At 40.5% G+C, this 23,906-nt stretch overlaps 1 protein-coding gene across 1 annotated transcript in view; it reads right to left on the bottom strand.

Moving 5' to 3' along the window:
* The window catches only part of ALDH1A2 (aldehyde dehydrogenase 1 family member A2), a 52,385-nt gene extending 38,250 nt beyond the window's left edge, over nt 1–14,135 (bottom strand). The window contains exon 1 of the mRNA XM_058811035.1: nt 13,916–14,135. Within this exon, the coding sequence (XP_058667018.1) occupies nt 13,916–14,032 (117 nt within the window). The 5' untranslated portion in view covers nt 14,033–14,135. The remainder of the gene's footprint in view (nt 1–13,915) is intronic.
* Nucleotides 14,136–23,906: the final 9,771 nt, after the last annotated feature.

Below are 23,906 nucleotides of genomic sequence, written 5' to 3'. Positions count from 1 at the left end.
TCTTCTATGTTTTGCATTGTTTGTGCATTGCCAGTCTTGTGTGCTCCTTATGTGTGACAGAAAACAGTGTGAGCTATTAATCTGTACATGGGAAATATGTTCTGCCATTTGGAAGAATTTAATCTCCCTTGTAGGTAACTGCCATTTTAAATGTTCATCACCAGGAACAAGTTCTTACTTAGAAATTAGCTGTGCTGCATAAATAAATATTCCTCCTAGGATTTCAGACATTATAGGCAATACAGAAAAATACAATAAGCAAATTTATTTTGACTTAAAGCTCTGCCTGAGAAAATTACCTTATAACTACACATGAGAAATTGCTGGAATGTCAGCTTCATTTGCAGTGGCCCCTTATGGCCTGATCACCCTCCCTGGCACGATAAATCACTGGCAAGATCCTTACCTTAACACGTTTGATCTCAGCTCAGCAAGACTTGGTTTTGATGTGAAGAACTCCAGATCTCTTAGGTCAGAGACAAATAGCAGAGCCACTGACCTGCAAAGTGCTAAGTCTATATTAGACCCAAGTGAGCAGCGTTAAGCTCCTGAAAAGTTTGCCTTCGCTTCTACTTTGCATCCTGAAGCTTTTCAAATATTACTGTTAGCATGTTTTGTTAATGATGCCAGAGACATTTCCTTTTGTGCCATTCTGCATGTACAGAAGCCACAAAAAGCATGTGCTGTGAGAAGCATTATCTTGGATAAACTGTTAGAATTATCTGCACTTTAGAGAAACATGAAATAAACCTCATTATTTATTGGTTTCTTTACTTAATTTACACAAATGGTTTGCACTGGCCTTTTTCTTACTAGACCATGCCTACTGATATAATAATAATGATATTCACCAGTACACGTATTAAGATGATGCAAAGAGCCTGTGTGTACATGTGTGTACATAAAGAAATTCAAACTACTGCTAAAAACAAAAAACTCAGCTTGTGACACATTCAGAGTCTGAACTTGCACAAAGAACAGTTTTGTGGCCCCTCAGTTTTGCAGCCTTGGTTTTAAAGTATTACTTATTGTCTTGGTTAAACAGTCACTTATCTCCACGATAGTAAGCAGGAGTGTTAGTCTACCAGAAAATTGGATGTTCTTAATGGGCTTTGGGGGAGAATAGCTTTGCATCATCAGCATTAAGTTAAATCACATTAAGTACCCACTTACAACATATGGATTACCACTTATGACATCTTTGGTGAAAGCCTTTGAAACAAATTGTTGTGTTTGTTAGAAGAAGCTGTGAGATAACAATTCCCAGAAGTCTGATTTATAAATTCCTTTTGCTCTTCAAGAAGATGCAAAGGAACCCAACAACTCTTATTCAATGCTGCAATGAAATCTCTCAGGCTGGAAATTCTTTTCAATAAAAAGTCTTGGTAAATACTAATTTATTTACTTTAGAATATTCTTCTGGAGAGAAGAAACCGTTAGAGTACCTTTCCTCAGAGTTCAGTTCTAATTTCTCCTCCAGTTCTTTATTGTTGATTAAGTCATTGCCTTTTACATGTACAAAACTGGAATAGGTCATTCTGCTTTTTATTATTCATAAGGCTGATTGGGGAGAACTGGGTTTAAACTGTCAAAATATCCTGCTGTGCTTGGATACCTGACAGATTTACACCTCAAAATACACTGTGGTACTAAGACTAAAACTGGATGTGGAGTATTCTTGCAGGAGCTGATTACAGTCTCAATTAAATAGAATACCTGAGGATATAAAAAATAATGCCTATGTTTGATAGAATTTAACATTTTTGTATATGACCAGCAAGTCTGTATAGAGATGAAGGCCTGAATGAAAAATTAGCTCTTATATTTAACTTTAATAGAAACAGACTAATGACTTCGAGTATGTAAATGAAAAACATGACCCTAAACTTTTACCAAATATGCAGTATTAAAAAAGTGGATTAGGGCAAACCCCAATACTTGGTTATTCTGAGCTCTCCTTAAATGAGCAAAGCGTGCTGTAAGTCTTGTCAATAAAGAGCCTTCTTTAAAAAACCTGAATACTCATATGCAGTCCCGAGATCCACTCTCCCCATCTCCTCTAAAATTCGCGTTTCTTTTCCCCATTTTAACCAAACTCCATTTTTCTCTGCTGGAATCCCTTGTAATGATGCCAGAATATGGGCAAACCTCATTAGTTTCCCTGCTGTCTATAAGACAGGATTTATGCTTGTAGTAAACACAATGATACATGATCACTAAATGGCTAAAATCACTATCAAGACTTAAATCTGAGAAATTTTTCACCCAGATATTGCAGGTACTAATGGTATGTAAAGGTATGGAGCACAGTATTAATTACAGCAAACATGTCCCCCAGTGCCCCAGCTCTGCAAGGAGCACACCAGTGACAGCTGCTGGGGAAGGTTCATGGCTTGCAGCCTTTGGCAGGTCCCTGGTAGAAGGTATGCTACCAATCCAATCCAGTGAGTAATAACTGAATTCCCATGGGACCTGGCTGAAGTCAAATGTTGCTGTTCCTGGTTCATTGCTTTTAGTCTCCCTGAAGACCATTTAGGCAAACAGCTGGAAGAGCTGACTACAAGGGTTCCCAGCCACAGGGAACCAATCCAGGAAAGCAGGTAAAGGCTTCTAAACAGGAAACAAGTTATCAGAGGATTTGTCCTGTTGCTGTCTCAAGGAAAGAAATTAACTGAGAGAGCAAGAGCACGAACACATTGGTGCTGCATGCAGAATCCAGACATTAAAGGGAGGACAAGCTGTGCTGCACCAGTCAGTGGCATGTTCTGCACTGGGCTCCTGCTTGGCATCTAAATAGGAGGGCTTTCCTTCTCCCTGCATGCTGGAGAGCCTTACTAAAACAAAACCTTTGAGGAGAATAGAAGCAATACCAGAACTGGAGTTCCAGTACTGTGACTGCTTTGTACTGATGGAATATTCCTCCTCCTAAAGAGAAGTACAGAGGGGAACAACATCACCAACTTCAGCTCCATCTGAACTCATTATGCAGACTTTGCAGCAAGGAGGGCACTGCCTCCCTGACAACATTCAGAGAACAGCAACAGAGACAACTCCTGATGAAGTGACACAGAAAGAGAGCAAAGAGCACAAAGAAAGGGGTCTTTTCATCTATACCACGTGTGTGTGTATAGTGAGTACACAGAGAAGTGTGCAGTTAATAACATAGAGAAATGCAGACATGCATCCACAGGTAAACACCAGCTCCAAAATTCATCTGTATTGCCATTTCCCAGAATACCATGTACAAAAATAGAGGCTTGATCTTCTTGTAGTCTGGCTGGTTTAGCAAGAGATCCTGCCTCTGACACTGACCTACTGTCTGAGTTAGTCATGGTTACACTCCCACAAATTTAAACTCCCCCATCTGTGAAGGAACCTTGTCACAGTTTTACAGTGAGGCTGAATCAATTAATGCCTTCTGAAAGATGTGATGGAGCAGAATATTAACACTTGCAGTTGAGTGATACCAGCTAAAAACATCTTAAGTAATGTAACAAATGGATTTAAAAACCACTATCAAAGAGTTGCACCACCAAGACTCCTAGGCCATCATCAGCATAGTTATAGCAGATTTAGTGTTATTCTTAGATCACTGTTTCAAATTAATAGTGAAAAAAGCAGAGCTTGATTTTTACCTCTCAGGAAAACAGATCCAATAAACATCACAAAAGAGAAGAGGCTGTTAAGTGGCCGTGGTAAAGAAAGTGTGATAAGGACAAAAAGAGGAAGACCAACAAAATGTCAGGCACTGATGGAAAAGGGGGTAAAGGCTTAGCCAGATATCCTGAAAAACAACCGTGCTTGTTTCTAAAGGTCTGTGCAGGCCATTCTGGTACAGGACTGCTGCAACAGTGTGTGACAACTGAAGCAACTGGAGAAAAACAAAAAGTTCCTTGATTTGGAAGGTAGTGGTAATTTCTTGCTAGTTTTGACAAACTCAAGAGTAAAGTATTTCTGTTTCAGCTGAAAAAAACCATAAGCAAATGTAAAATGCATATGTTATGGTAAGCTTTGAAAATATCCAGTAGAATTGGGACACTGCTTTTATGTCTGGGTGCAAAGAACGTTTAAAATATACTCCAAATATGTTTCAAACAACAAAATGAAGTGGCTCCTTAAAAAAAAAAAGAAATCTATGTATCCACCTGTCAGTTACATAAATGCCTTCTCAAATCAATTTGACAATATAAAGAAGTATTAAACCCAGTTTAAAATTAAATTCTATTTTAAGGACATTTTACACGAGCAGAATGGTAAATAAAAGTGAGGTGCAGTGTCATGGGAAATGCTTTTGCAACTGTGCTGAAAAGACTTTACAAGGTTTTTCAGCTAACTAGATCACAATTTTCATCTAGGTCATCTTATAGCTGGGAAGTAAAAGCACAAGTGCCTATAAACCAGCCTAAGAAAGCCGAGTGTGAAAACGGGTGATCTGGACTGTATCACTGAGAGGAAAAAACAGCGGTTTTTGAGCATAAGGGGATGAGAATTATCAGAGGCATACCACACTTTTTACGTGTAAGCCGTGTAGGGAGGACAAGTCAGGCTGCAGAGAGGGGAGAGCTCTGTGTGTGCAACGCTTTGCGTGGGCACTGCTTGGAGGGGAGAAATAACACAGAACACAAAACGCAGACCCACGGGTAGACAAGCAGTGGAGATCTGAAGGATAGTACTGGAGTGAGGTACTGACTTCAAAATAAGAGCAGCTGAAGTGACATTGAAGTGGTACTGAAGAGGAAAAAGAGCATGAAGGCAGTAAGGCTGGAGCCAAAATAACTCCCTATTAGTTCAGTGAAAACTGCAATGAAATAGTGTGTAGGGAACAGAATTTTCTGTATCCCAATGTAAACAACATTTGACATAGTCCTGTCAAGGACTAAAAATTGTGTCTGAACCCCTGAGAAATGGTTACCATGTAAATAATTCCAGCTTCATTGCAGGAGAGAAACGCATGAAGAAGCCATACTCTCTGGGATACTAAACTTCAAGAAGCAGATTTTTTTTAAAGAGGAAGTAACTTAGAAACTCCCTGCTTGAAGCTCGGAAATTAAAATCCATAGAATCAGCATGGAGGCTTAAGAATGTGAAAGATTCAAAAAGATTTGCATTCCCAAGGTTAAAAACGGGAAGCACAAGCAAGAAAATTAATGGGATGGCAAAGAAGGAAGATAGGAGAGGAAAAGTAGGCTGGAAAACACAAAGACTGCAGACACAAAAAATAAAAATTGCTACTAAACATACTAAATAATCTGAAGAAAATTACTGGAAAGGTAACAGAACTAAAACAGCCAAGAGAAGCCTAAATTAAATAAATAAGCAGATACGGTCTGTGGAAGGGTCACTGGATCCTGAACACAACCTGGCTATGGAAGGGAGACTGAAGATAATTCCAGAGGTGGCTGCTTATTTTGGGGAGATCCTTATTTGGCTATCCCAAGGTAGATTATATTTCTGTTCAAAAATTAGAAAAGCAGAGTCACTAATTGGAAGACTAGAAAATGACAGGTAAAAATACTTGTTCTGGGGAATCATCTTTATTAAATATCTAACAACAGCAGTACACCAAAAATTATTTAAGGGCTGAGTCCAGGACAGGCCCAGTGCTTCACTCCCAATTGTGCTGCAAGGAGTTGAAATAAAGTTCTGAAATAAAAAGAAATTCTGAATGCTAATGCATCCTGAAATCTGCTGCATCAATTCTTCCAGTTTTCAAAATGCATCAGGAATTGCATAAAAGCCACTCAGAGTGTACCAGGGTGATGGTGGCGGTGATGAGGAGGAGGATGATGAAGCATGAGAAAACAATGCCACAGCACAGACCTGGAAGGATCTTCCAATTGGAGAGATCTATTTCAGATGAAGTGTATACCTGACACTCTGACAAATGACAAATTTAAGTCATACTGACCTACTCACAATAGGATAAGATCAGCCTTTATAAGACAGTCTAAAAATACCTGTATTTACACAGAATGGTAAATAGCTCTGCTTTGGAAAGAAATCAGTCTCATATAGAGATAAGATCTTACCTGTGTAAATACATGTCTTTGGAAGGAAAGGCACTTTCTGATAGTTTCTGAGTAAAAGCCAAGGGATTTAATGTAATCATTGCCTCAGGACCAGAGCATGGTAAGAAGGCAGTGTCCCTCTGGCATCCTCTTTCCAAGTTCAGCAAAGGGGCTCCAGCCTGTTTTATCATGCAACACTTCCCGTATTTTTGTGACTTTCCAAATGGATTTTTTGTAACTCTCTTATTTTAAATTAGGGCGTAGTATAAATCCACATGGAAATTAGCAAACATATCCTTTCTGTAACCACACCACCTGCTGTGGGCCCCTCACAGCTGCCCTACAGCATCCCCTTAGATTTTGAGTTCAATTCAAAGTCTTCATTACCTATAAACCCCTCACAGATTAAGGTCTGTACACTCTAGTGGTCAGTGTGGTCCCAGCGTTTCAGCCTCCAGCTGAAGCCAATTGAGATTGAGCTGACCTTAAACATTTTCACTTGGGTCACAGAACATGATGTGGTTGGTTCTCTGCAGTATTTTCAGTCCAACAAAGCTGGAATGCGTTATGTTTCAAGTCACCAATATAGTTCACCAGGCTCTCCATGAAAGGCACTGACTCCAAGTAATCAAGGATTAGGTTCTTTTTTCTTTTTTCATTTGGGAGACTACTGCAGCAATGCTATTGCAGCAACACTTTGATGTGGCTTCACATATCACACTTTTAGTAATGAAGTGTGTTGTACTCATGTCACAAAGGTAGATTGCTATTTACAGAAAAGACTCATGAATAGAAATATGGTTTTGGACAAATTCTGAAATAGGGAACTTGTCTTTCAGGGAAAACCAGATAGGAACATGCAGATTGAACAGCAATTCATTTGCTTAACATAACAGTAATGAATGACTGAGCCCTTGGATGGCAATCAATGTTTAGACTTCATCATTCTCTGCATAGTACTTGGTAGTAAATCTTCACACAGCTATCCATTTACTTTCTGTGCTTTAGGTAGAGATGTCTTCTCCCTTGACTGAGGATTCCTCACTAGAAAACTGCATAGAACTTTCTGAAGCTTTCTGAATCTGCAGCTTTCTGAAGATTTTTTAAACCTCTACATATCTGTGCTTATATTACATTTACATAGCTTCCTTATATCTTGTCTTTGTTTAATTGAATTTTTTTGTCTGTTGCTTCTTTCAGCTGAACTAGATTTGATATATTGGTTACTTGTTTCAAGGAATGAGTTCTACTCCTACAAAAACCCCAAACAGATAAAAAGTTGTGGGTTTTTTTTTTAGAATTGGGGAGAATAAAAGAATTTTCAAAAAATAAATAGAGAAATGCCACAGTCCAGTCTTACAAAAGATAGCTGCAAAACTGTAAAAGAAGAAATATGACTTTATGCAAGACCTGACAAAGAATTTATGATATGGACCACTGAACTCATCTTTTGTCATTTATCTCTGTAAATGTGTGAGATTTCTTGGAAGATAGTTAGTCAAATGAGAAGCTGAGATGAATCAGTGGATACAATTTATTTAGACTTTAAAAAGGCTTTTGATGATAAAGTCCTTAGCAAGAGGCTATTAAGGAAAGTTAGTAACCATATGGTGAAAGATAAAGTCCTGCCATGGATTAAAAAGTGGTTAAGAGATAAGATAAAAAGACTGAAAATAAACGGATAATTCTCCCTGGGAAGAGGTTAATAGCAAGGTGCCCCTTCATTACTGTGACTGGCAATCAATATCTTGGCTCACCTGCCTTTGCAGATCATTAATAGTAAGGTACAGAGTTTGTAGATAAAACTGTTCAGGCTAATCAGAGTATTGTAGAAAATATTACTGGGGCTGAAGTTAAACGACATTTGGGCAACTCAAGGGAGATGAAATTTGCCAAAGGCAGGAAATGCCAAGGCTCTTGGAAGGAAGGGTTCAGACAACTTCTGTACCACAATTTGCAATGTCCATGAACAGCTCTCTGAAGGGAAATGTTCACATGCATTGTAAAGAAAATAGAATAACTGCATCTGGTGGGTTCATGGTGTGGTCCTCCAGGCAGTTTATGGCACTGAGTAACATCAAACTGGCAGAGCCCATTAAGATCTGCTGGGAACAATTTTGCATCTCCACAGGGAGGTGGACAAGCTGCATCAAGAATTTTTGGACAGTGGTATTTATCAGAAAATGCAGATCTACAAGATAGAAATGTAATATGGAAATGCATCAGAACTGGTCAACTTCTGTGGGAAATCTTTCTGAAGGACAAAATGAAACAATTATTGAGGGATTTTTTTTTTTTGTCAGAATGAAAGAGTGTGTGAGTGTGTGTGTTATTCCTTGCTCTTGTCCAACATCATGATTATTCTTGAAGCAAAGACTCAAAACCTACTTTTCCTTCAACAGTGTCCGACCTACTGGGCTATCAAGCTGATGTCTGAGACCTCATAAGTACTTAGAAGTAAATTATCCAACAGCAGATACATGAAATTCTTCCCAAATACAGGCAAAGTTGGCAAAATTTGGACCTATTATTCCCCATGAGAAATTAGGGATCCATATTCAAGTTTCTGCTCTGCTTGCTTCAGAGCTGGGGTATGAATTTATCTGCCTTTCAAGTCAGCAAGTGCTCTGATTATTACTGGCCTTCTGGTTTTGCTATGCAAATTATTACATGGATCTTTTGCATTTGAATACTTGAAGTGTTAAACATTTTTGCAATGAGAAAATCAATGAGAAAGTCTTTTGGTGCATCATCCGATCCTACCAACCAGACAGAGTCAGCAATATATTACTGTACAGCTTGGTGCATTAAACCAGGGTGCATTTTCCCTGAAGATCCAGCAGATTCAGCACAGTAAGAGGTCACTGCTGCCATAGTTACCCTCAGTGCCACAGTTCTCTAGCTGGGGCCAGTTCAGCCTCGTGCTTTCTGTGTTTTTAAGGCTCATGGCTGCTGTGGCTGTACTGGAATAAGCAAAGGCAGGGACTGGATACACGTAAGGCTACGCTTGTTTCTTGTGCCCTCATGCAAAACTTGGGTAAACCGGGTTTGTGCAGAAGACCATAAAGGTTTGGGAGGAAAGAATAATCTCACATTCAGGCTACTAATTGGAAGGAATTGCATAAATATTCTCTGATCACTATCTGAGTTGATGGACTGTAATACTAAAAATAAGGTATGAATACACTGGAAGAGAATTCAAACTGGAGATTTTAACAATAGTAAATCCTCGTACAGTATACACACTGAAACATCATTTGTGATGATAAAGAGCAGCATCCCTAGTGTCAGCATCAGAGGCTGAAGTGTTCCACAAAGGGGTAAAGCAGCTGTTCTATTTGTCTACTCTTCATGTAAACATCTCTAATTTACTGTGCCCCATCTTTTGTAAAAGAACTGTGCTCACCTAGGTGACCAAAAGCCAAGCTGTTTTTTTCAGGCATTGCTCAGTGGATCTGACTTCAAAAGGCACCAAAGTAGCTCATTCAGGGAAAGACAGATGGGAAAGTGCATGTATGCCTCACTTACCTGAGTTTTGCCAAAGCTTGTCTTCTGTTCAAAAAGTAACAAAGATTCTGCATATTAATCTAAATAAAATAGATTTCCTGCCTTCTATTGTAATGTCAGTCTAGAATTTTATCTAGATAAAATCTGGAAAACATGTGCTGAAATTTAATGGAAAGGGTAATGCCAAGGAAGTGCAATGGGAATGAATATACTGAAACCTAGCAATAAAATACTTCAAATTCAGATGCTTATCATATGACAATTTGAGATGTATTTATTATCTTTTATCTACCCAGAAGCAGTTTGCCTATACTTCATACAACCCCTGTATACAGCTTTCTGTTGCAGTGCTGGGTAGTTTACCTGGCCTGTGTGCATAAACTGAACAGATTTTAGCCTGTGGTGTAAGGGTAGAGGCAAACCCATTTAGACAGGACAAAGAAGATATGGTTGTCAGCTAAATCACAGGCTGTTAATAGAGAAATGTTTCATGTGCCTCCTCACTGCCACTGCGCTGTAACTTCATCCCTTGAGGGCACCTCTTTCTAAAAAGCTCTCAAAACCACAATTCTTCAGCTTTTCCTTATGCTGAAGTTTTTCAGCTCTTGCTCACACTTAAATCAGTTGGCAAGTAAGAATCAAAACATAAACCATCCATCTGGATTAGTGTGCTCAACATGACGCAAACTGAGAACGTTTATTCACTCAGCTACCTGATGTAGTGACAGAGCCACAACAGGACAGAGCCCTGGGCTCCTCATTCTATACCAGGCTGTCCTTGAAAGAGTCAACTTATTAAAACCACAACGAAAATATTTTGTAAAGCAGATGTGATTATGCCATTATAACATGACTACAACAAAGGAAGGACAGAGGACAGCCACATCCTGCAGAAACACCTTTAGCTCCTCAAATGGAGACAGCAGGAGGGAAATGCTGCAAAGGGCTCAGTCCACTGGGCTGATTCCACATCCACCGTCAGGTACTTGGGAGACAGTCTTGGGAGGGAAAATGGAGTTTCATAAAAGTTTAAAAGAGAGAGGCATCAGTGTAACAGTGCAAACCCACTGACCACCCTCAGAAGCTGTCAGGTTCTCTGGGCTGTGCTCCCCATCCTAAACATGCCAATGACATGTCCTTAGCAGACATCACACCACTGCTTATCTCACACATCTGATATTTCTGGAACAGCCATTCTGGGAAAGTTTCTGACACAAAGCTGACTTTTGTAGAAGCGTGACTTATTCCCAGAGGGAGGACTGGATCCCCTTCCTACCTATGAGCCCCCTACATATGGAGCACAGCACTGCCAGCACGCTCCTGACAAGCCTGAGGAGGGCTTGCTGTGCCACAGGGCTGGGGAACAACCTCATTCCCTGCAATACTCCAAGATGCCCTACTCTACAGATGCAATCTCTCCCCAAATGCTAATGTTAAAAAAAGTAAAGAGTTACAGAGTCATCACAGTGAAAAGAGAGATAATCCCAAATGTAGCAGTTCTTGTACTAGTCCTTGCCAGCCACACAAAACTTAACCCTGTGTGCTTGAACACTCACCTGCACGTCTGGTTCACATCCTGCTCACCAGTTCTTATTACACACATCTACAACACTATTTTTCACAGACTGTGCCAAGGTATTAAAAAACTGGGAAAAATATTTCTAATGACTGCTTTTTCTAAAGCAGCATAGGCTGACTTCCAATACTGAAGTCCCAATAGCTACTGCTGCACATCTTACATAAAACCACAGCACTGGGCAATTTTCATCACTAAATCATATTTTTCTGACTTATCCAAACATGCATTGCCTCTGGGTGCTCTGTCAGGTGTATGGATCGGAAGGACTTCACATATAGTCTTCTGCTTATTTCAATAAACTTACTGAGTAATATTTCACAAGTTTTAATAATTCTGCTAAATAATCGAATAAATGAGAATTACACAGGTGATATTTGTTTCATCTATGTAGCTGGAAGTAATTTTCATAGGAACCCAAGGGTAATGCAGTTATTAAAAGATTAATTAGTAATTTTCTTTTTCCCAGTACATATTACAAATCTTTAACAAAACTCACTTAGGGAATCCTGGAATTTTAACATGTTCTACCCTAAAGAGCCTGTCTATTTACCAACTTTAGAATTACAGAAATAGAATTTAATTGGCAAAATATATTTAATTTTTTTCACTATGTTTAAATATTCATAGATACTTCTATTTTTCATAAAGAATTAACTCCCAAATGGTTATGTTATGTTTTCACATTCACAGACACCTGTAATAAAGAGTTCAAGAATTCTGTGTCCTGGTTGTGTATTTAAAATTCCCAGCTAACAAGCAGGAGAGAGACTGCTAGGAATGCTTACAGATGTCTGATTTTACAAGGTCGGGGGTTGTTTTCTTTTTTTTTTTTCCTTGCTAAAGTGCTTTAGTCTAATGTTATTTATTGTTTATGGAAGTTGTTTGTCATTTAGGACATGAAGTGACCACTCCCTCAAAATAAAGAATCAAGTTACAGTCCATTATTTCATTTTTTGATTGTTTTTCTTTGTAATAGGTGGGAAAGTGGATCCAGGATAAAAGTCCTACCCAAGACAAAACTCCAAGCTGAAGACTCCAATTATCTATAAATCACTTGAATTTCCTGCAGAGAAAGAGAAAAAGGAGGAAAGAGCGAGACAGACAGAAAAACAGAGACAGAGGATATGCCAAGTGAAACATTTGATACCTGTCCTAAACCAAAATTTTCTCAAAAGCAACCAGGAGTTACCTGATATCCGAGCTTAGAAGAAACACATTGCTGTTGGTTTTGGCTTAATATTGAGATGAAATAACTTTCTTTTAATTGTTCCCTTAGTATAAAATGTATAACATTTTAGATCTGAGATGATGGAATTATGTATTGATTTATTAAAGGTCACTGTACATTCTCACAGAAAGAAAGCTACGATTGCTGATGACTGCTGTCCTTTTCAAAGGTTTTTAGAAACAATTTTCCAGTTTTAGGACAGAGAAATGCAAGTACATTTATGATGCAAACTGGCTGTGATACTACTCCCAAGTATTTCCCGCTAAACCCTCCTGAAGCACAGCTCACACTGAAACCAGCAATGAACAAAATTCATGCCAAATACTCTTTGCAGAGTATGATTGCTCCCGAGGTGTAGCACTACAGAGCATCCAATAATTGCATTCCTTACTTATTTAACTATATTAAAAGAATTTATGACCAAGAAACCATATGCATTTTTAGATTTGCATGCTGCAGTTTGCATTAAAATGCAAGGAAATTTAAAATAGTTGACTTTCCTCTGAAACATTCTTCTAGAACAAGGAATTGCTGTAACAAATTAGAAGACAAATTAATTTTGGCATTCACTAAAAAAAAGACAAAATATGAAAAGCTTTTGAAGTGATGATATGGAAGAAAAAATTACACTACATCAGCCAAAATGAGTCTCCTATCAGCATTAAAGCTCCTGAAGTTGTATTTCCAGCAGATAAAAATGTTATCACCTTTTTCCAGTGCTGATGTGCTTATTTTCCTATTAAGTTACTTGGTAATTAGAAACAAAGTCTGACACATTGTAATCTGTTTATACAATAGATCTGAAACCTCTCCAACAGAAATTAAAACATTCTTTAAAGATACTGAAGATGCAAAGATTAAAAATATATAAACGAATTTTAAAATGCATAATGCATTCACAAACAAATGACTGTTTTTAAAGCCCATTTTAATCAACAAAACCAATTTAGTCTCATAAGACACCACAAAAACCCCGCAGATTTTTCTACATTTCTACAGTGGGTTTGTTCTTAACCCTCTCTCTATGAAAATCACTCTTTAAAGGTTTGAAGGAAAACATGCCCTCTCGCAATATTGTTCAAGGGTGTATTCAAGAATCACAGAAGTTCGTGGAGACCTGTTCCAGTGCTGTAAGAACCTGGTAGTATTAAGAGTCCTCCAGGAAATGTAAAAGAATCCCTTGGGCACACAGGGTAATTCAAGAAACAAAACGGTTTTTTTTTTCTGATTGAGATACTCAGGTACGTATAGTAATGTCCTCTGAAGTACATCAAAAGCCACCAAAACATACCCGAGAACTACTGATTTTGCACTGAAAATAAACCCCACGGCTTAGTAGAAAACAGCACATTTTCAGAAAAGTGGCAAAGCCAGATATAATTTGCTTTCTATTATCCTGTGGTTTTTCATTTGATTACAGGGCTAAAAGTCTTTTTCTTTTATTACAGATCCAAGGCAGCCTTTTAGCAGTTGTTTTTTTAATATCTCTACACTCACGTTGGGTAGGGCAGAATGAAACTGATTTTAAGCAAAATCCCTCCTTTGGAGAGAAAACCATGAATTTCTCTGCCAGAACAAACGAACACAACTTACCTTGGTGTATTTGATTTCAAGGTTGAGAGTGGGAGAAGGCAGCAGATGCAGAGATGCCATCAGAGCTGCAGGATCTGCCTTCACCTCCCCTGGCATCTCAATTTTACTGGAAGTCATAGTCTTGGGGGGGGTTTTATAACACCACCGAGCCCCCCGCTCTGCCCTGATGCTGTGTTGTGTTTTGGGTTGGTCCCCCCCCTCCAAAGCCCAGCGCTGAAGATGTTGCTCTCCTCCTCTGTATATAGGCAGGTGTCAAGCCGGGTCTCTTCTTATTGGACATGGGGGCAGAGGCAGGGGGGCAGGTCCATCCTACCTAGGGCGAGAGCGGCACAGCCCCGCTCACTGCGGCGCAGCCTCCCCGGCCCCCCCGGCCCGTCCCGGCCGGGGGATTCCCGGTACCCCGTGGGAGCCCGGAGCTCCCGGGCGCGGCTCGCGGCTCGCTGCCCGAGGAGCGGAACCGGGGAACGGCCGCGGGGAGCGGAGCACCGGGACCGTCGTGTTCCCCCTCGGCTCCGGGGCCGGGCGGGGAGGCGCCGCGGCCGGGAGAGACCAGTCCCGGCTCCGGCTCCGGCTCCGCCCGGGGCATCCCGCGGGGAGCCGCAGCTCGACACAGGCTGGGGATCCCCGGCCGCGGCGGGGTAGCGGCGGAGGGGGAGACACCGGGCTGCACTGGGGAAGCCCTGCCGGGCCGAGGTGACCAGTGGCCCGGGCCGGGACACGGTGGCCCGGACCGGCGGCTGCGCTCGGGCGCGGAGCCGACGGGGCAGGGCGGGCGACTCCTCGCGGGACCCGGGGAGGCGCGGAGGGGGCACGGGCAGGGCTCAGCCTGAGCGGCAGCGTGTCCGTGCCCGCTCCCCGTCCGGCCGCCGCCGCCCGCTGCTGTCCCGGGCTGCCCGCCCTGCCGGCCGGGGGCTCCGCGCCTCACCTGGCGGCCGCGCGCCCGGCCTGCCCCGCTCCCGCCCCCGGGCGCTCCCCGAGCGTCCCCGCCAGCCCTGCCCGCAGCGCGGCCGCTGCTCCCCGGGCCGATCCTCTTTCCCTTTGGCGGCGGAGCGGCTGCGCCCCGAGCCTCGGCGCTGCCGCCCCGCCGTGCCCCGGTGCCGAGCGGCCCCGCGCGGGCCCCACCTGCCGCCGCCACGGCGCCATCGCCGGCCGCGTGCTGCCCCCTGCCGGCCGCCACAGAGCGCGCGGCGAGCGGCGCCTCACGGGCAGGGCAGGCCCGGCGCGGCCGCGCTTTTCCTGAAAGTTCTCTGCGAAAGGAACGGGCTTAAAGGGCAGAGTGATCTGTTCAAGCAACAGGCACCTGATGCCAGCTGTTAGCTTTGGGGGGCCCTCGTAGCGGGAGGCCACGTCGTGCAAGAGAAGAGGCTGGGCAGTGCCGTACAGCCCATCACTGGGAAGGCAGCGGCCAAATGGAGCCAAGTCCAAGAGCTGACGGACATCAGACATTTATTGTCAAAGCCCTGCACGCTCCCTGGTCACACCTTGTTGGCAGAAAACATAGAAAGCTCAGGCCGTTTTCATTACTTTAGGAAAAATCAGTGAAGTTCTGCTTACTGATGCAAACACTCCCAATGTTTTGAACCTGATCAGATGTCATGTTTTGAAGTTATCACATACCAGATAGATGAACAAAGAAAGGACACCAAAGCTACAGCTGTTTAAAGTTGGCAAAACAAAGCAACAAGAAATACACCACACGACCTTTTCATTGATATAGTCAAAAATAAACAATGGGGTCTGGCCATGTTTTGATTTTGTAACACTATTTGTTTGTTGATGCCCTTTATATCCCTCACTCCACGTTTGACAAGTTTGCAGACAACTGAAAAGATTGTCCCAGCACTCTCTTGGTGTTTGTACAGGAGCACAGAACAAAGATTGCTTGGGCACAGACAGACAGCACAAGGTAGAGAGTGCCAGTTAAGTAATTTCAGGGTTAACATGTCTATTTCTGTAAATTTCCATCTCACTAATGAAGAAGACTGCAGATTTTGCTTTCTCTCATTTTCAGTCTTTTTTTTTTTTGACCTGACAGAGGAAATGGATTCATAATATTCTGCTGTAATGTGACATGCAGAGCTGTCAAACTGTGACACTTGGGATGAGTGAGACATTTAAACGTCAGAAATTCAATTTTTAATGGCACACTGGCAACACAGACCTAACACTTCATCACAAGGATGACACCTTCTAAAAGCTATTTTAAAATAAATCAGAGTGGGGATGTGCTCCTTCAAAAAAAAAAAAAAATACATTTAAACAAGTTTCAGGAATGAGGAAACTGTATGACAGTTTCATTACTAGATCAATAAAATTGAGGAGATTTTGGTGAGAAGGGATTCCAGTGTGTGTGGAGATGCAGCTCAAACCCACATAATCTGGAGCTGCTTCAGTGACCTTCATCCACTTCTTGCTGTACAAACCACATTCCTCTTACATCTCAAAGCAATTCATTTTGCAAAAGCCCTCAGAGACCTTTAGCCCAAGGGCTTGTTGGCATTCCCAGATGGAGAATGGGACTGCACTTACCATTCCAGAGGCTCCTGGTGTGCAGCCACCCTCGCAGACGTGGCACTCGTGTCCTGTTGCTCTTCCAGATGGCGATGGACTGCCTGGAGTTCCTCTTCCACCACCTGGGAAGACAACCAGTGCCTCAGCCCTTGGTGCCCAGGCCAAGGTGGGCTCTCACCAAGGACAAGAGCAGCTCTACCAAGCAGAGTGAGGAATGAGATCTTACAGATTTTGGGGACACTGATGGTCCCAGCCTGGGGAGCTGCTTCCAGGCTTCAGCACCACACTGGTTACTTTATGATAGCAAATCAAGGCATAGCTTCAAAACATGCAAGCAAATGTTTAACATTTAATAAATAATTTACTCTGGAAGGGATTACCTTGGATGTTAGGACAATAACTCAGTAAAAACAATGAGTACGGAAGAAAATTAATTAATTTGTGAAAGAAAAAATGAATCAAAAAAAAGAAAATAAAGAACAGAAACAATACTCAGGATTCAGTCCAATGGTCCCTAAATACCTCCATACAACAGAAAACTACTTATTGCAGTGCTGCAGTTTCTAGTTTGGTTTTTTAGGGGTCTTGTGGGGGGGGTTTGGTTTGGGGTTTTTGGTTTTTTTTTTGTAAATTTGTGAAACTAAATCAACTGTCAAGTCAGACTGGCTTATTTTTCTCTCACATGATTGGGTTTTAATTAAAATTTTACTTAACCAGCAAATCAGGAAACAAATATGTTCTCTTTCAGATTGCAATGACAAAGTCTTCACACTTTGTAATGAAATGGTTATCAATAAAATGAAGAACAATCACGTGACTCTGTTTCTTGCTTCAGTCTTAGTATTTAAGCTAGTATGCAGCCAACATCCAAATCGTTCCTGGAGAGTTTTTTTTTTTTTTTTTTTTTTTCTATTTGGAGCAATCTAAATGAATCTGGACCTGTGGTGGCCAGACAGGGTACAAAAGACAAAGCTGCAATGCTGAAGACAATACAGATGTAATAAAGGCATTCCTGGGTTTCTCAGTCAGAGTACTGGTACTTTTCTGCTCTATGTTACTGTGTACGTGTTGTCTAAAGGAAATGATAAAACTAGAGGATGAGGTGAAACTCTTTGTATCTCAAAACATCTTTTGGGCAGTTTAGCTGTGCCCAAGCACACAGGAACACACCACTGAAATGGTCAGTGGATGCAGCAACTCCAACAAGGCTCCAAGCAAGAGCTCTTCATTCTCACTACTTCTAATCCATGAACATTTCTTCTGCTCCTGAGTGAGCTCCAGAAAGCACTGACACACACACAGGAACTGAGTCACATCACTCTATCAGACACTTCCAATGATTCCTCTCAAGATCAACTGCAAAATCCACCCCAAAATTATTTCAATATGACCCATAAGTTCTTATATATATAACTTTTTCTCTCAGCTGTTCCACTACCATTTAGCAAGGATATTCCTGGTTCCTCATACAAATTCAGTATTGATTGAGAGATCCCACTCCTCTGTACCCTTTGCCCCTTGCTTCAGTAAATCTCTCTTCCTGTTTTTTGTGTGCTTTATAAATTGCTTTTGGAAGAAAAGTAGAGATTGAATAAAAACTTCCCCTAAGTTATTTTTCAGCTCAGCCTTCCACTTAGGAAATCTGAACTTCATTTTCTGATCTATACATTAAAGCTTCAACCTCAGGTGTTCTATTTTAATTGCCTGCTATTTTCATTACCGACCATGAGGGCAGCAAATGCTCTTCAGGAGATACTTGTATTTTAATTTATCTGCAAACATAAATCACACATTATAGCACTTTTTTCCTCTAGGTTAATTGAATCAATTCTCTAAATGTCTCTATGCCTGACCATTGCAAAAGGCTCACTGGTTGAAATCTCTTTAAGAATTATGGCCCTTGAGCTGTGTGCAGGATGGGAGCAGTCCTTGCTCCAGACAAAGGTGTATTATACACAGAAAGCAAAAATGTATTATTATATACCTAAGCAATATGACCTGTGAAGCAACACCCACAATGCTGTGAGGAGCCTCTAAAATATTATTTCAGAATTTTTCATGTATCTCAGTGAATAAATTCTTTTAAAATTATAAATTTATTAATAATTGAGCCTGGATATATCTTAAGTTATAAATAAACAGAATAAAATCTACTTTTACTTTCCTTATTTCTACATTACCTCTAACACCACAAAAAATGCTGGTATTAAGAACAACCATTTTATTACTGAATATTCATAAATGTCTAATGAAGAAAATTTGATTTAACACTTTTCTCACTAAAAATTAGTTAAATGGATCATTTTTGGTAAAAAAAGTCAAACAGATCAGCTTTTTTACCTGTCATATTGGCCATTTCATATCCAGTGGAACTGTTAAATGCTGGCAAAATTAACAAATGGTAAATTTACAAAATTTGCAAAAGGAAGAGGCCTAAAGTGCAGAATACTTTCTTCAAGCAACAGAGATCTACATACAGTTGGTAAATTTACCAGTTGTTGGTAAATTTAGTCCAAAACTGAAATGCAAATTTAGGGATTTAAGCAAGCTTCAATAATTCATAATTCAGTGAGAGTGATAAAGCAGAAAATGCTTGAAAAAGTTCAATGTTGGACTTACTTTATAAGTGAGTCAGTTTTAAAAATTAGCATTTCAGTTTAAGCCAGCAGCTGAAATGTCACCTGTCCCTCACTGGCCAGAGTGACCCCAGCAGTGCTGCAAAGAGCATGTGCTGGTAATTGTGAACTTATAGGGAACATGTTCTTGGGTGTAGGGATTTTATTCTGAATTAGAATATATTAAAAAAAACTTTGTTTTGAATTTCTCTTCAATTTACCTGTTGAAATTTATTATTTGTAAAACACATTGAGCCTCAAATGGATTGACCTTCTGCTAATGTATATCACCTAATGAATGGATGCAATTAACTAATTCATATTGGAATATTGCACTTTCCTGCTCACATTCATCATCACTAAATGTGTGATCTAGTTTGCAAGTTTAAATTTTTTATTATTACCCTTTAAACTAAAGAAATAAGTCTTGTATTTAATTACCTGAACTTACATATTCAATTAATAGCTTCATTACCTTAATGAACATAGATACCATGCAGAAGTAACAAAAGATTGCTGCTGGGTCTGCTCCCAAGTACACCCTATAAAGGGTCAGCTATGAACCTCAGAACACCTTTTTTTTTTTATTAAAAGGTCTTGATTGTGGAATTTCAAAGGAATTGGGCCTGCCAATCTAATATTCTTATACAGGGGCATGAGATAAATGTATCATATGTTCTAAATATTTAATACATAAAAGTAATCCCAGAAGAAAAACTTGTATCTGGAAAGACAGAGGATTTAAACAATCAAATGTGGATAATTCTGAATGAAAGGGGATGAAAAAAATGAAAACCAGGCAGACTGATAACTCATCTATTAAAGGATGAGTGGAGTATGGAGTGAAACAAGCAAGTGCTCTTGTTGAGGGAGAGAGGGGACAAAGCACTGGGAGTAGCAGCTCTAACAGAATATTCATCTCCAGCACATTGTGGCTGGATGGCTCCCCTGGAGGCCCAAGTAGAGTGGGAGACAGGTGAAAGAAGTTGGGTTGGTGAGTCAGGTACAGGAAACACTGTCACTTTTCTAGTGAAAATTAGATTTTAGAACCATGAATCAACTCTCCTAGTTAGCTCCCTGTACTTCCCAAATGCACAACTTCACTTTTGTGTGTCAGTAGAGTCAAATCTGTCATTATCTTTGGCTTTCCTGCTACATTCCTTTTATCAGTTAGGTAGGCTCAGATCTCCTCCTCTTCACAACCCTACAAGTAGCCTTAATAAGTGTCAGGGCTGCTACAGGGACCCTGTGCCCTGCAGAATGATGAAAGGTTTTGATAACATGTCCCATTCAGGTTAAGAAAACACAGGATTCAGATTCCTGCAATATACTTGGATATATTGGATCCGCTGGATGTACTTTTTAGGATGTTTCTTCATGCTGCATTAATATATTTAGCAAAGATGCCTTTTGTTTTTAATAGCAAAGCTGTATGAGAAAAGTGAATATGCAGGAAAAAAGAGCAGGGAATTGGCTTAAACACGGCATTCCTCTGTACTAAATTGATCTATCCTTTAAAAGCAAAATTGTTTTTATACTGCAACAGTCATTCTCTGGATGCATTCAGTAAGGTTTGCCCATACCATCACCTACTAGCTAAGCTCCTCCTAGGGCTGAGAGGGCAGCACACCCAGTGCAGCTGATAACAGTGGAGCACGTAAGCATCTGTCCAGCATTGCCCTGACACTTCCACGGGGTGCCAGCACTGACAGCCCTGTCACGGGGCCCTCTGCAGAGGAATGTTATCTGTGCCCCTCTGTGCCAGCACGGCTGCTGAGAGATTAAACTGGCTCAGAAACTCTCAGGGAGGACCTGAGTTACACATACAACAAGCTTTGAAATTTACTATCATCAGTTATACAACCATACATAACATGTATGTATGCAGTACCACCAGTTATGCACTGAGGCCTAATGGTCTGCCCAGCCAGTCAAGAACAAAGCAAAATCCTGGGTCCTGCTTTAGAGAAAGTGCAGTTTAGTTCTCCCTGAAATCAGTGTCAGCAACAGCAGACATATACATGTCAGGCCTTAAAGATTATGAGCAAAAAGCCTGAAGTACACATATGTGGTAAGGGTTTGATCTCATATTCATGATACAGACAGAAATGTTTTATCTGGACACTGAGATCACAGAGAAGAAAGAACAAATTCTCAAGCAGTCCCCTTGTGTGCCATGCCCCTTCTCCAAGGTGGGCTTAGCTAAACCTGAGCTGCCCATTGCAAAGATTTCTCACCTTGAGCACTTTTTCACCAGGGACTACAGCAGAGACAGAGGGATGATCAGGAAATAAAATAAATAAAGAAATAGAAGGTTTATGTACTAAAAAACTAAAACACTTAGAATGCTGAATTACAGTGTGTTAAGATCTTCCTCACCTGAATTTTTTCTTTGACCTCCCCAGCAGGAGAACCAATCTGTAAAACAGAGAATGCCCCTTGTATACCATGCATCAGTTTCTGTATGAAAATTGAGATATAAATTAGGCAAAGGCATTTGACCAGGGACCTGAATTAGAGGTTCACAGAGTTAGTCTAATTCAACTAAAATCAGCAAACTTTAAAATAATTTGGCTCGTATTATTACAATACAAAAAATATATGGTGTATTTACAACCTTGGTCTCTCCAGCTGTGTTGGTTTAGGTTTTATTACATCAGTAATAACAATTTATGTGATACTCTGAATAATGTGCTATTAAAAATTCAGTACACTATATATTGTTACCCGTGGGATTTAAACTGTGGGAGCTATGTGCATTATTCTCTACTTTGCTATTTCTATAGGAGTGAAGATTACTATAAAAATGGTTAGGTTATATACATCATGTGAATTCCTGCTCTGCTTGAATCCAGGTGAAGGGAAGAAATAGCTCAGTCCAGACTGCCTCGGGGGTAAGAGTCCCCAGAGTTTTAGTCTTGCAATCTAAGGTTACACTGATCCCACATTCAAGCATGAAAATAATATCAATGTGCTTTTTGATGTCTTTAAAGGATGCCAGCAGATTTGTGAGGCATAACCTCCCCTAACAGAATCCATTTGATGCTTCTACAGAGCACCAGCTTTATCTGTGTGTCTATTGATTTTACTTTTTACAGCAGTTTATCTAATTTTCCTGGCACAGAAGTCACACTGACAGTTTTGTAGCTCCTGTGATCACCTTTGAAGGACTCTCCTGAAGCACCAGCAGATCAGTGGTATATTTCCTATGGCCTGTTTTGCTGACATTAGGATCAGGATCAGCAGAAAACCAACCCACTGACACAAGCACTTGAGAAGCTGAGCATTTTAACCCCTTGGTGGAAACACTGCACAGCTCCAGCAATTAGTTACTGGTTAATTTATCAATTTCTCTTGAAGTGTTTCCTGATGACAATTTATTTTAGAACAGTTGCTCACACCCAGCCCACCAAATCTAGCAAGGCAAATAATTCTTTTAGCTGTGGACATAGCCATGTTGAATGCTTCTTCTGTGCTTCCATCCTCCACAGCTTTACTTAGAGTCTCACACGACTCCTCTGGTAATAGAATTTGAAAACATTTAGAATCTTACTTTCACATTCTTGGCAAAACCTTAAAATCTTTTTGGTGACCTTTCTTGTGGTTCTACATTTAATATGTATGCTCCTTACTTACTTATATAACTTCCATTTTTGGAAGATGTCTTCATTTTCTTCCCTCAGATGACACAGTTTCAATATTTATGGGTGGCACTGCTGGTAGCCTTCTCATTCTGACTCTGGGAGCAGGGCCCAGGTGAGGGAACAGTAGAAAACAGTAATCACAGTGCATTTTCTTTCCCTTCTTCAACCAGATGTTCCATTGCATACAACTAAAAGGCAATTATACAGAGGATTAATGAAATAGATAGCAATTAAAGCCAAAGCTTTCATGGTGTTTATATTTACACTTTACTTGTCTTTCTTAAAATGCTACATACATATTTTTTCGATTTGGTAAATGTCATAGAATCTCTTTCTAAGTATAAGAAAAGGAGAAACTGAATTCAAATGTTCTGAGCTGCCCCCTTTTCTCTTTGGAAAGTGAGGCAGTGCCTTTGAATTGCCACATGTCAAAACTGGAAGGATTTACCAAGGGAGCAGTCATCCCCCGTGTACTCTGTTTTTCAATACTTTCTTAGAGCACCTGCTTGAATCTCATTATAGAGCTGAGGAGAACCTTTGGTCTAACTTTGCATCCAAGTTCTTATTAATGGAATTAAAAATATGATTTTTATAAAGTATTGAAAAAAATCTAATAGGATCAAATGTGAAATAAATGCTTTTGTTGCAGTTCTCCACCCTGCAAAGACAGAAAATTCATATAAGGAAGTCAACGTGGTCTGAACAAATGAGTATAAATTTCTGTCTCTGACATGCTATTACCCCACTATTAGTTGAAAAGTAGCATTAATGTCTTCATACTTGCTATGAGACAAAACTCAGAGGTACCTACATATATTAGGTGAGCAAGACTTGCATCTGCACAAGAGAAGGAATCGCTATAGACAAACAACTAAAAATTGCTTCCATAAACATGTTTCTTTATTTATTTATCATTTTCCTGTAAGAGAGGAAGTGGTTTATCTCATTCCTGCTGTAATGAATATCCTCCCAAGCATCCTCCCTCAGTTCTAATGTATACATTACCCTGAAAGAATTCTCTCACAGACATAACAAACATACACTCCAGCCCGCTGTGATAATTGAGGTCCTGAGTAATATGTTTGTTTCTCGGTGGCGTGGAGTAAATGTTTTCAAGCTGCTATTCACAGGCTATTTTCAGGGGCTCCCCAGAGGCAGGCTCAGTGTCTGTGCCACAGGCACGACCTGTGGAGCAGGACTGGAGCTGTCCTGCAGCAGTGT

Source organism: Ammospiza caudacuta, chromosome 10 (assembly GCF_027887145.1).
Source record: "Ammospiza caudacuta isolate bAmmCau1 chromosome 10, bAmmCau1.pri, whole genome shotgun sequence".
Taxonomy (NCBI): domain Eukaryota; kingdom Metazoa; phylum Chordata; class Aves; order Passeriformes; family Passerellidae; genus Ammospiza; species Ammospiza caudacuta.
The sequence above is the reverse complement of the archived record's forward strand: the minus strand, read 5'-3'. Positions and strand labels throughout refer to the sequence as shown.